Raw genomic sequence first — 12,959 nt, 5'->3', positions numbered from 1 at the left:
ACGACCCAGTGCTCACATCCAGGTACATATGTATACACCTTAAACCCCTCCTCCCCCAACACACACACACACATGCCACAAAACAAAGGGAAGAACCAGTGGCCAATGGGTTGGTCGGTGTCATTGGGAGAGCCAGGTGGATCTCTTTCTTCTGTCTCCTGACCCTCAGTATCTACCCTGCACGTCCTGCTGCTTGGATGACCTTAATTTTCTGCCCTGCCCTGCCTTACCCTTGTGTTTCCCCCTTGCCTTGCTTCTTGAATGAAGTTTCATACATTAAGCTTCCATCAATAGATAAGACACCTGCCCTTCATAAGACATGATAATGATAGAGCAATAGATTTAGAGATGAAGTCACTCATTTGAAAAAAAAAAAATATGATGTAATACGTAGTTTGGGGGTTCAGTTGATTCTTTATCAAGTCAGTTTTGATCTGGATTATTTGATTTTCACTTCGATAGCAGTGACTTCGATGGGGGGTATTAGTGAGAGAGTAAATTCTGTCACATTCCCGGGAGTGTGTTTTTATTTGAAACCAGGTAGCCATTTTATCGACCCCCTCCCCTTTAGGGGTGGATGAACAGCTGGGTTGACTGTGGACCTATGTGCTCGACCCTGTGAATGCGACATGGTCAGGAACGCTAACCGCTGCTCCACGGCGATCTATTTCCATTTGCTGTTACAGTGTGATGCTTCCTCCCTTACGAGACATTACAGTAATGTTGATAAGATCGAGTTCTCTATTTGCTCTTAAATCTACTCCAGTCCTCGTGAAGAAATTTAGAAATTATAGGAACATAATGTCTTACAGTGATCAGACGTGATTTCCACTAGACTTCAAGATTGCTTACTTGGAAAAAAAAAAAAAGAAAGAAATAAGTCTGAATGATTCAAGACACACTCATGACTTGAAACTTGGATGATTTTCATTAACTAGTATCCATCCCATGCATCTACTATGCAGTGCAAGTAGATACTGCAGTGCTTTAAGTAGTTCGGCTTAGCCTTTTTGTAACCGAGCTTAGAATGCTTGAATGCAATGATGATTTTGTACGTTTAGTTGCTTCGTTGTATAATACAGTGGAGGCTGTTATCATTATCTGAATTAGAACGATAAATTACGCGCGCCAATAAGGCAATTAGGTATCTCTACTAATGAATATTCTCTTCCTTTCCCTAATGATTCTTTTGTCCCCCCGTATGCGGGTAAATGGAATAATTTTAGACTATCCAATCTGATTCATGAATACATTATCCACACATAAAGCTGTAGGGCATGTATAGCCATGTATACCCATGCATCGTGTTATAACTGCATTCACAAATGCGTACACACTCAAAAAGTCATTGAACAGTATTCCAATGCTGTCACACTTCCTTGAAGAAGATGATTCCTCCTCCCTTGACCTCAAAATTCTTTCATTCCCACTCTAACTTCTTCAGGAACCCCGGCAAATACATGGAGGTTCTCGTATTGTCTTTAATTATTATCAATTATTTTTTTTATTCTCTGAATATCTACTGCTATATATGCTATGGCATGAATCGAATGCATATTTCTTAAGTTATATCTAATGCTATACCATCTCAAAGGAGAGAGGGACGATTATCTTATTTTCTTTTTTTTTTTTAAACTACATGATAACTGATGGATGTCACTGTTACATTTTGCTTTCTCTCGCGAATCTCAGGACGGCTTCTTCGATGGTGAGCTGCTGGACGGGCGTCGTGGACTCGTCCCTTCCAACTTCGTGGAGAAACTGGTTGGGGAGGACCTGATCGAGTTCCATCAATCGGTTGTAATGGGTCTTCGCGACGGGGACGAGTCAATGTCCACATCTGTTCCTCAGGACCTCGACTTCATATCACAAGATGAATCACAGTTGTTGATAGGTATGGCAACGATCATGTTACTAACCCCCCCCACCTCTCTCTCTCTCTCTCTCTCTCTCTTGCAGAATCTCTTCCTCTCTCTCTCTCTCACACAGAATCTCTTCCTCTCTGTCTCTGTCTTTCTCTCTCTCTCTCTCTCTCTCTCTCTCTCTCTCTCTCTCTCTCTCTCTCTCTTGGTATACAGGTTTTAAACCTGTTCTTCGGTGTATCCCTTTTTTATTTTTCATCTCTGTGGCTGAATTATTCCTTCGTACCACTATGCTTAATTACATCACTTGTACTAGTGGTTTCATGATGTGGTATAGTCTTATATATAATCTTCTATGATTCACACTTTCTTTCATATTGTTGCAAATCCATGTAGATGAATCTTTTAGTCTAATTTTTCAAAGCCACAAAATGGAGTAAATTTGATGTTATTCTCTTATTTCAAACTATTGGTGTTTTTTCATATTCTTAACCTTTTTGTATGTCTTACTGTCCATTGTTTATTTATCTTCAGTACAGAGAAATTCTTATTGTGTTCTTGTCTTTCACCTAATATTATTCTGGAATAAGATCATGTGTTTCCATTGTCACTCATGATTACTATTTAAAACTATTGATTTTGAAAAAAAAAAATATATATATATTACTTCTGCTACATTAGTACTTAGCTTAGAGTTAGAATATCATTATATTTTTTTTTTCCTCCAAGAACATTGCAGAAGTTGTCAAGATTTTAGATATATTTTTAGAATTGCTTTATCACCAAAGCCTCTTTTTTTTTTTTTTGTCGAGCCATATACACTTCTGCAATGCCCCTCTTGATTCTTCTTTAGGTGTCATGGCTGTGTCCTTATATACGTCGCCGGTAGTGATTCTCCAGTATATATATATATATATATATATATATATATATATATATATATATATATATATAGATATAGATATATATACACCCCTTTCTCACCCGGATTCTCACTCTCACTCTCTCTTTCTCTCTCTTCTCCCGACCCCTCCCTCTGTCTCTATCTCTCCTTTGGCTAAATGTCGAGGTTGGAGTCCCTCACAAAATCCAGGGAGACCTGAGAAAGGTCTCTCTTTGTCTCTCTCATTATGGATTTTTTTTGCCAAGTAGATGTATGAAATATCTAAATAAGGCGTCTCTTTTATTTTGGGCTATTTTGTCAGAAGAAAAGTAAATGTCGTTTGTATTCAGAAAATCAGAACTGGGAACTAAAGTTCCTCAGAAGGCTAACAGCATTTAATTCAAACTCGCCTATCTTGACCACAGTGACCTGATGTCTGAATCTATATCTATATGTGGGTCTCATAGTTTTTGTCCTTCCTGTGGTTCATTGATTTAATACGCAGAAATAGAGCAACAGTGATCATTTAACTGAGGAGACGTATGTGTATATATACGTAAATATTTTCAAGAGTAACATTTGTCAGACGAGCATGTCTATAGAACACTTGTGATGGACTCCTACCTCGTCATTTGGAGCCAGCCACTCACCTGTGTGTGTCAGGTGACAGGTGGTTCTCCAGCTGGTAGCACCGCCCCCTTCCCTAGTCAGACACGCACCCGCTATACAAGTTGGCTTCACCACACCACCACCCCAGCAGACTGAACAGTCCACCAGCCACACCAGCACGCCCGGTAGACCAGTTCACCAAGCAGGGGCTTTTAGCATCCCTTGCTGCCTTCGACACCTGTCTCCTGGCTTCCCTAGATGTGTAGCCGACACTCCGGGCCGGCAAGGGCCCAGCCAGCTTAGTTAGAGTACATGCAAACCCACCATCCCCCCACCAATCTAGAATTTTTTTGGGTGTGGTGTGGATGGCCTGGGCGTAGGTGTTTTAGGAGGCTACCTAGCAAAAAAACCTTAGATTTTGATCGCGAGTCCCCCCCGTAGTTCCGCCCTCCCCAGCCCGGCGTGATGATCGGTCTCGGTTCTCTCACAGATACGAAGGCGCCCGTAAAGTTTGTAAAAAACATCTTCAAGGGTGTTCAAGGACTTTTCGGGCCAGGCGATAAAAATGGGGCCCCCACATTGGTGTCGACCGTGTTGGGGACCACAGGGTCGGCCGCACAAGCTCTCATCCCTAAGGGCTCTCTGATACCTCAGTCTGGCCAGATGCAGGGTTTGCTCAACCCCCTCAGCTCCCTCAACCCCCTGACGCCACACGCAGGGCAGAAGAACCCTGCCCAGCATGGTGTCCCTTCCGCCAGTACGTCCGTTCTTTGCACTCTCCCATCAGTACTCTGTCGGGGGAACGCAGGCTGTCAGGGAGGAGGAGGAGGAGGAGGAGCGCTGGGTGGGGGTGGGTCGTCGTCCACCCTTTTACTCTCCCTTGGGCCGCCCCTTCCCTCACTCCCTCACCTCCAGCCCTGACAACCGCACCCTGACCATGGCTGGGGAGGTCTTGCCCACCGTCACCACTCCCTACCATACCCCTGCCACCACTCCCTGACACATTCACCCACTCACTTCCAGTCCATCAATAAGTTCAGTCAGTCATCGCAGTTATAATCTATATAAACTCTCTCTTTTCTCCCCTCATATGAAAAAAAAAACCAGAAAAAAAGCTTATGCCAAAAAAAAGCAGTGGCATATCATCCCTCCTCTTTCTCAACTTCTGTGAACTTCTGCAATGCTCCTCCTGGTGGTGGTGGTGTCTGTGGAGGCGAGTCCTGAGGTGGTTGCGGTGACGAGCCCCCTGCCATGGCAACTCCCCAATAACCCCCCCCCAACCAAGCTTCCCTTCCGCCCTGGCCTTCTTCAGGAGTCTCTCAATGACCTGACTCTCTTAGAAACAGGGCAGTTGGTGATGCTTCTTGAGTGCTGCATTTTGATTTCACATTTCATATATATATATATATATATATATATATATATATATATATATATATATATATATATATAAATATATAAATATATATATAATCAGGTCTTTGTAGAAATGCATCGTGGCTTGAATTATGACATGGGAGTGAAATAAACAAATATGATTGGTTGTCTGGTGGATGACGTAAGGACAGCTGCAGCCAATAAACAGAACGGCCGTCATGCAGTTTAAATGCTCTTGCTAGTACACTACAGACCTTTAACAACGCCGCTGGTCGTTCATTTCTTGATCTCAACTCCACACGGAATATCTTCTCAGTCCCACTACATCATAATACACTATACCAGACACAGTGACACCTGTTTATCATTACTCCACTCATGATCTTCCTTTTGGGGTGGTGGGCGGGGCTGGAGATTGGATCCGATACACGCCTAATCTCTTAACTTCTCTCATACGTGTCCTCAATCTTGTGAGGATGAGAGGCAACGTATTATATTAACATGAATACCACAATGCATCAGCCAGTCATGGAAGTATCATATTATCATTAGCACTCAGGTATTACTCACACGGATAGCGTCACTAAACCACAGTGTAATATCATACCTGATTCTTTTGTGGAATCCCATGCAATCGTTACATTACACGAAGGCCACTCTTTTGAACTAGTAGTATAGCCATATTTAGGGATTATTATAATTACCATTATACAACCCCAAGACCTCTTTTATGGGGTTCCTGTATCTTCGAGGATGCTCTCTTTGTAGGATCGGATGAATGATGGATTCCTTTAGAGGTGAATATGTAGATCATGAAAGAGACTTTGCTCACACCCGTCCGTTGATAAAGTGTGACAGCCTCATCGTAGTTGATTTCTCACTGTTAGCGTAAACTATGCAGTATGTGGGAGCGTGTGAGTGGTAGGGGGCTATTAGGAAGACCAAGGAAGAGAGGAAGGGAGAATATGTGACGATAAATTAGGAAGAGAGGCGTCAAGACTAAAAAGAAAAGACGTGAATTCTTTGTCTTAATAGAGTGCCGTGCGAGAGTTCAATAGTATTCTATTGCCGTAAGAGAGTTCAATACTATTTCTCTTATACTCGATCGAAATACTGTATTTATTAACAATGATTTTCTTTATCTACCACAGTTATGAATGTAATTTCCTCTTACGCCACATGATTAGAGATGCATTGAATAATTTTTCATGGCTTTTGACCTGTTGGTCTTTCATGCATGGGATAAGCGATTTCCTGACAGTCGCCTTTATTCTCGAAATGCGATAGTATTTTATTTTTTGGGCAGACTATCAGCTGACCAGTATTCGTTACTCTAATATTCATGTTACCATATACTAATCCTTCACTCGATATCTTATTTCCGCACTATAGCATAACGCTCAAGGCCCAGTGGGTATGGTCTAACCATTGAATGATTCAAGAATAGAGTTCAGTCTTTTATTTATTCAGAAGTGAAACAGCGATATGAAAATATTTGATCGTCAGCACCACAGAACACTTCAACAAACTACGCTGTCCTTCATCTGTTTTTGGTATTATACATCATCTATACATGATCATCCTTCATCATACATTATCTATACATGATCATCCTTCATCATACATCATCTATACATTATCATCCTTCATCATACATCATCTATACATGATCTATTTTTCTTACATAATCATCCTTCATCATCAATCATCATTAACGTCTTTTATCAAAGCTACTGATTCATTCTTTTCTTTATAAAGGTTGATCTTGTAGATATGTTGTACATAATTTATAAATTTATAATTATGATGTCGAATGTACAATGATTCTATAAACATTTGTCTAAATAACCATCGGATGTTGGACGAATTCCCCACTTAGTGATTTTAGCTCTTTCCACATCCATAGATAATGACCAACAACATTTTTTTCCCTGTCTCTCCTTCAGTGTGATTCTGTCATAGTAAACACAGCCATTTATTTCCCCTTTATATTCCTGCCAGTATAATCGAGAAGGACATTCACCGTTGATATCTTTGCTCTCAGTAACTCAGACTCACTATTGATAACACTGCCACTGAATTCAAATCTCTCACCAGAGCTTTAGCATTATCTGTCTCGTGCTACGGTGGTTTCGCTACAGCCCGTAGCACATGATATCCTTATACTATGATATATATGTATATATATATATATATATGTATATATGTATATATAGTATATGGTACTATCATGAGTGTATACCTCTGAATCCACTATTCTGTACAATGTATTGCAGAAATTTTGTACAACATGAGATTCTTCTCTTAAAGGCCCAGATTCTATAAGATTCACCCGACGTCAGTGATCCAAAACTATCGTCTTTTTACTTCAAGAATCAACTACGTAATTGTAGAGCAACTAGCCACAAGGTTCTTTGTTTGTACGAAAAATAATGTCTCCCTCTTGATTCCTCATTGTTCAAGGAGGGGCAGGTTGCAGCCAAAAAATGTGATGGAGTCGACATGCAGACAGCTTTTTCATTCTTGATATTTTGACTCTCTTTATATATATATATATATATATATATATATATATATATATATATATATATATATATATATATATATATATAGAGTGTGTAGAGGATAAATATAACTAATGTTAAGACATTACAAAGTATATTTATTTTGGTAGACCACAAAATTCATACTGAGGTTATCTGCAAGTTGATATCTCATTCTCACTGTCATTTCTCGTTCCACTGATGACAATCTGTATTGCTCATCTTGCCGCAAATTTTGGCCTTTAAAAAAACTGTGACAAAGTAACTGCAAATTCGACGACTGAGTTTACGAGGTAAATGAACAGCATACGTCTCCTACTGGGACATCAGTAGGGTTAGGTATGATGGGCAAATGAGGAGGCACTAGATATCGGTCCTACGGGTAGTCAAAAGCCCTTTTATAAAGAAGGTGGTGGTGACACGTTAGGAGAAGAGCTGGTTCAAAACATGGCTCATGCGTTAGCTCATGAACACCGAAGATTACTGACGATGAACAAGCGATACCCTTGATTGCTTATGTGAATCTGCTCATCTGATTTAAGCATTTATCAAGCATTTACTGAAGCTGTCATGGCATTTATATTCGTGTCTACACACTCCCAGAAGGTATTAGAAATAGGATCACTATGTCGAAATAGGTCGCAACGAAAGTACGTGCTTTGACATCATTGTTACGTATTTGCAATAATATTTTTCAAACTGGCTACCATCCAAGCAAAGATATTCGCTCTAGAAAGAGGATTCAATTCCTCTTAATCCTGGGAATGGAGTGAAATACCATATATATATATATATATATATATATATATATATATATATATATATATATATATATATATATATATATATTCTTTTTTCATGATGTATTTCTAATATCAATATATTCAAAGGTCATGGATCTGCAGGTGCCTAGCAGTGATGACAAAATGAGTGGCACTGGATAGGAATTCAGGAAAGCAGTTCACAAACTGGTTGACACATCTCTGCAGCAGATGTTTTGGCATGGCTACTGAAGTACCTCTACAGGCAATTTCATTTTTTGATACTGTGTCACTCTCACTCGCCCGACACTCACAAGCACAGACAGAACACTCCTCTCACACCTCTCTCACTTTGGATTGCCCACTGCTTCACTCCTCTTCTCTCTTCACTATCTACTCTGCCGCTTGCATCTCTCAGTCAGCTGATAGACAGAGACCGCAGCACCTTCCCTCATGTTGGTCTAAAGATAGCCAGTGGCTAAATGAGTCAAGTCTAGTGTGATCCCTTACGCCCAGTGGCTATACGCTAGCTATTTTTTTTCGCGCCAAGGATGTAGCATTATTTTCTTCTCCGTCTGTGTCAAGTCATAAAGAAAATGGGCAAAAATTGTTGACCCTGTTGTTCAACAGATACTCCCCTGAGCTCTGGTGAGCGATCTCTGTTGTGCCAGCTTTCTGGGAACATTGGTCTGAATGTGTCTTTGTGCTGATATATCTAAAGAGCTAAGCAGCTGATGATGATGATGATGTCCCCCTCACCCCCAAAAGCCTTTTTTTTTTTCTTTTTGTACTCGGGGACTCTTTAAAGTGCTCTCCTAACACTGCATGTCAACCCGAGAATGCTCCTTTTAGGATCACAAACCATTATGTTACCCCCCTTTTTTGTGCCTTATGATATATAAACCGCCCCTGTTTCTCGTGACTAATGCCGACCAAAACATAATGTTTTTCCCTTTACCTGCATCCAGTCTGTGTCGAGTGTAAGTGCATCATGATAGCATGTTTTATTGGACTTCTCTTTTACCCTTGAGATGGTATTCAAGAATCGTAAATTCAAGTTGCTCTTTGATCTCTTAGAACGGCAAAGCTGCAAAAGGAATTTAAAGTCATGCTTTATTTCAGGTATTCTTAAGCAAATTACCTATATATATATATATATATATATATATATATATATATATATATATATATATATATATATATTTATTATCCCTAGGATTAGAGAACAGAATCCTACCCACATATCTCCTTTGAGTCGTATAAAGCGACTAAGAGGCACGGGAGCTCGGGGCTGGATATCCTCGTCTTCTGTGTAAACTTTTAGAAAAGTGGGAACAAAATGGGCCAAGTGAGGATCTTCCTTGAAAGGCTCAATCATCAATCTTTTCCTGACGCTACCTCGCTCAGGCGGGATGTTTACAAGGGATAAGGAATATATATATATATATATATATATATATATATATATATATATATATATATATATATATATATGGCAGAAAATTAGTGAACAAAGGGTTATGATTGTGGCTTGAGATCGTATCTTGAATACTTTCTCTCATAAGGTAATTTCATCTTACATGTTTAACTGTACTGGATCGTTGCTTCCATATATATATATATATATATATATATATATATATATATATATATATATATATATATATATATATATATATATATATATATATGAATATATGCATATATGTAATTCATGTATTAATGCAAATGTACAAATACACTCTCACACACACACACACACACACACACACACACACACACACACAACATACACATAGACACACAGATACTAACACACACACACACACACACACACACACACGCACACACACACAGACATATATATATATATATATATATATATATATATATATATATATATATATATATATATATATATATATATATATATACTTACATATATATCATAAATCTTATGTTGAAATGTGATTCCTTTTGCAAGCATTATTCAGAGAGGCAACTATCTAGGAATATCGAATTATCTTTTATCCTCTTAATGCATTTGACGAGTGTTGCTGTTGCTCGTGAGGAAAACATTGTTCTGCCTAAGGTTGCAGTCTGTCATTATTCATGGCAAATCTTCATTTAAATAATTCTTGCACAGTCTCTTGTCAGCTCTATATTTTGCATTGCTTTCCCAGACTCCCTGTATAAGAAAAGAGAACATTATGAATAAGTTATCAGTATTCTTCTTATAATCTTTTTTTTTCTTTTGTAACTCTCCTTCTGAGTATTTTTCCCCCTGGTCTGAGTACATATACGAGTCTTTTATACTTAAAGAGCTGGTTATGCTTCAATTGTTCCCCACTTTATGGAGATTTGGAGTTTGTTTTTCATAAATTCCCATCACGAAAATATTGTATCTTTTTTTGGTTCTTACCCTTGAAGAACAGAGTTCATTATCCTTCCATTACATTGGTTTGTTCATCAAGGGAAGACGTTCTTCTCAAAGTTATTGAGCCCCAATCAAATTCTTGATCATCACCCACGAGGACATGATTTGTCGTTTCGTTTGATGTAGGATGCGTCTGTAATATGCTGGATTTTCCAGCTTTGACAACAGATTCTTAAGTATAATCTTTGCTATATATATATTCAATCCATGGACTCTGCAGCAGGATATTCAGGCTAAACTAAAGATTATGAATCTTTGTTCTAGTCTTCAAGGTTGTGAAGTAATAACTTTGTTTACTGTCAAGTTAGGGTAAAAAATCACTTTGTTGGCTCCCAGTTTAAGAAAGCGGTCACTCTGTTGGCTGTCAGGTTAGGTAAACAATCATTTTGCTGTCTATCAAATTGGGTAAACAGTCCCTTTGTTGGCTGTTAAATAAGTGGAGGGTATTTTGTGTCTATCTAATAAGTGAAATTCATTTTGTTGGCTGTTTAATGTGTGAAACTCACTTTCAGATTGGAGAAACATTTGCTTTGTTAATTGTCAAAAAATGCCATAATATGTGCTTCTTAAGTTGAGCACATATATGTGATGATTTGCCTAAATTCTTTATAGGAGTGAATTATCATTTGAGTCATTAGATCATGTAATCTGAAGGTATAATGTTCCTTTTTATCGATTACGTTTAACATAACTAGATAAGAGAACCACTCAGGTTTTGATTCCTGGTGTATCTAAGTTTTATATAAAACATGAGATCGTACCCCGTCATCAATTCTTCTCCTTTAGTTATAGTACTGTCATAAAATCATGTCATTATACTCTGCACAAATCATGTCCATCGGTGATGTAAATGAAAAACGCATCTAAGTCACTCATGAACATCTTAAAACGAAGGATTTGCTTCAGTTACCACCATCCTCTTCCCCAAAACAGTCTCCATAAAGTGTGTAGGGAGACATTATGACGAAGTAGATAGGATTCCATTGAGTCTGCCGTTACTAATAAAAATCTACTTTCCTTTCCCTCCCCTCTCTCCATCCTCCGCAGATCTCGCCAGCAACCAGATTCGCCAAAACGCCTTCACCAGCAACATTGACCTGGAGGACATTATCGAGGAAGACGAGGAAACTCTCGGAGAGCATGGTAGGAACTCTTCCTGCTTCGTTTTTTCATATTCTTTTTTGCCTCTATTCGAAGCTTTGGTTATCTCGAATCCAAGTGGTTCACTCTGTTCGAAGATGCAACTCTAATGGACTTGACTCCTTCGAGTGCCACGGTTGACAATGATTGCCTCCTTTATTCTAATTGCTTTGGGATGATGATAATCGAGTGACTTTTCCTGTGTTTGGTGAATTTGCTACTCGGTCAAATCTCGTGGAATCATTTAAAGTTTCAATGTAAGAGTTACATCTATGTGCATATGAGACTGCTGCTTTCGACTTTGGCTCATTTCCAAAGAAAAACAAGAAGTTGCACGAGAGTTAAACCCATAAGAAAAGATAACTTCGTTATTTGAACTTTTGGGGGATCAATTAACATCCTATTTCAAAGTTAGTGATAATCTTCATTGGATCTAAAGTCTAGATTAAGTAAGATAGAGCAGTCCCTCTTTCTTATAGTACAAAATTAGAGGTTCACTTTTATCTGGAAATTGGAGAGCACAAATAGAAAAAATATAAGACCTATTAAAGAAAGATAGTGAGATACTTATGATTCATATGAGAAGGTTATTTTGAGAAAACCAGTGGCAAATTCACTGGTCAAGGAAATGATACTGGCTGTCACTCATGTCCTCGAAGGAGTCAAAGAAAAAAGATAAGAAAAAAAGATAAGAGTCAACTTAGGATGTTAAGAAGGAAGCTGCAGATGATTAAGACAAACCAGAACCACTTCTTTGACACAGGATGAATTATATAGATATATATATATTTTTTTTCTAAAGCTTGCAACTCTTGTATAATCGTGCACAGCAGGCAATTTTGCTCTTCCCGAGAACTCTTAGTGTCTATTTGGCTTGATATATATATATATATATATATATATATATATATATATATATATATATATATATATATATATATATATATATATGTAAATATATTTATATATATAGATACATACATGGCTGGCCGTCCCCATACTTTTATCTAAAGATAGCTTGTCTAGACGCTCCCCTTCGCTGCTCTGCGCTCCCTTGGCTCAAAAGGACCTCCTCCCACCACTGACATCCCTGTCCCCCCTCATCACCCGTCGCTGGATAAGCTACTGAAGGCCTTCCGCAAAGATTTCACCAGTACCTTCTGGCGTCCAGAAATCGCCACGAATTTTAGGTCGTTTCACTGTACGTTGGTGAATTCCTAAAATTGTATCTAAGATATTCAAAGATTTATTCTTTTCTTTTTTCGTCCATAAGGCATTAGAGAAGCTTTATCAACAGTCACAATTGTAAAGTATATGAAAATATGGTGATATTCTAGATTTAACGAA

The 12,959-nt window shown here is 38.5% G+C and overlaps 1 protein-coding gene across 1 annotated transcript in view; it reads left to right on the top strand.

The window, feature by feature from the left end:
• Positions 1–12,959, top strand: part of Rbp (RIM-binding protein) — a 293,718-nt gene that overhangs the window by 181,105 nt on the left and 99,654 nt on the right. The window contains exons 18-20 of the mRNA XM_071679462.1: positions 1,693–1,894; positions 3,845–4,111; positions 11,520–11,615. Coding sequence (XP_071535563.1) covers positions 1,693–1,894; positions 3,845–4,111; positions 11,520–11,615 — 565 coding nt within the window. The remainder of the gene's footprint in view (positions 1–1,692; positions 1,895–3,844; positions 4,112–11,519; positions 11,616–12,959) is intronic.

The sequence above is a fragment of the Panulirus ornatus genome, chromosome 30 (assembly GCF_036320965.1).
Source record: "Panulirus ornatus isolate Po-2019 chromosome 30, ASM3632096v1, whole genome shotgun sequence".
NCBI classification, from domain to species: Eukaryota; Metazoa; Arthropoda; class Malacostraca; order Decapoda; family Palinuridae; genus Panulirus; species Panulirus ornatus.
The sequence above is the reverse complement of the archived record's forward strand: the minus strand, read 5'-3'. Positions and strand labels throughout refer to the sequence as shown.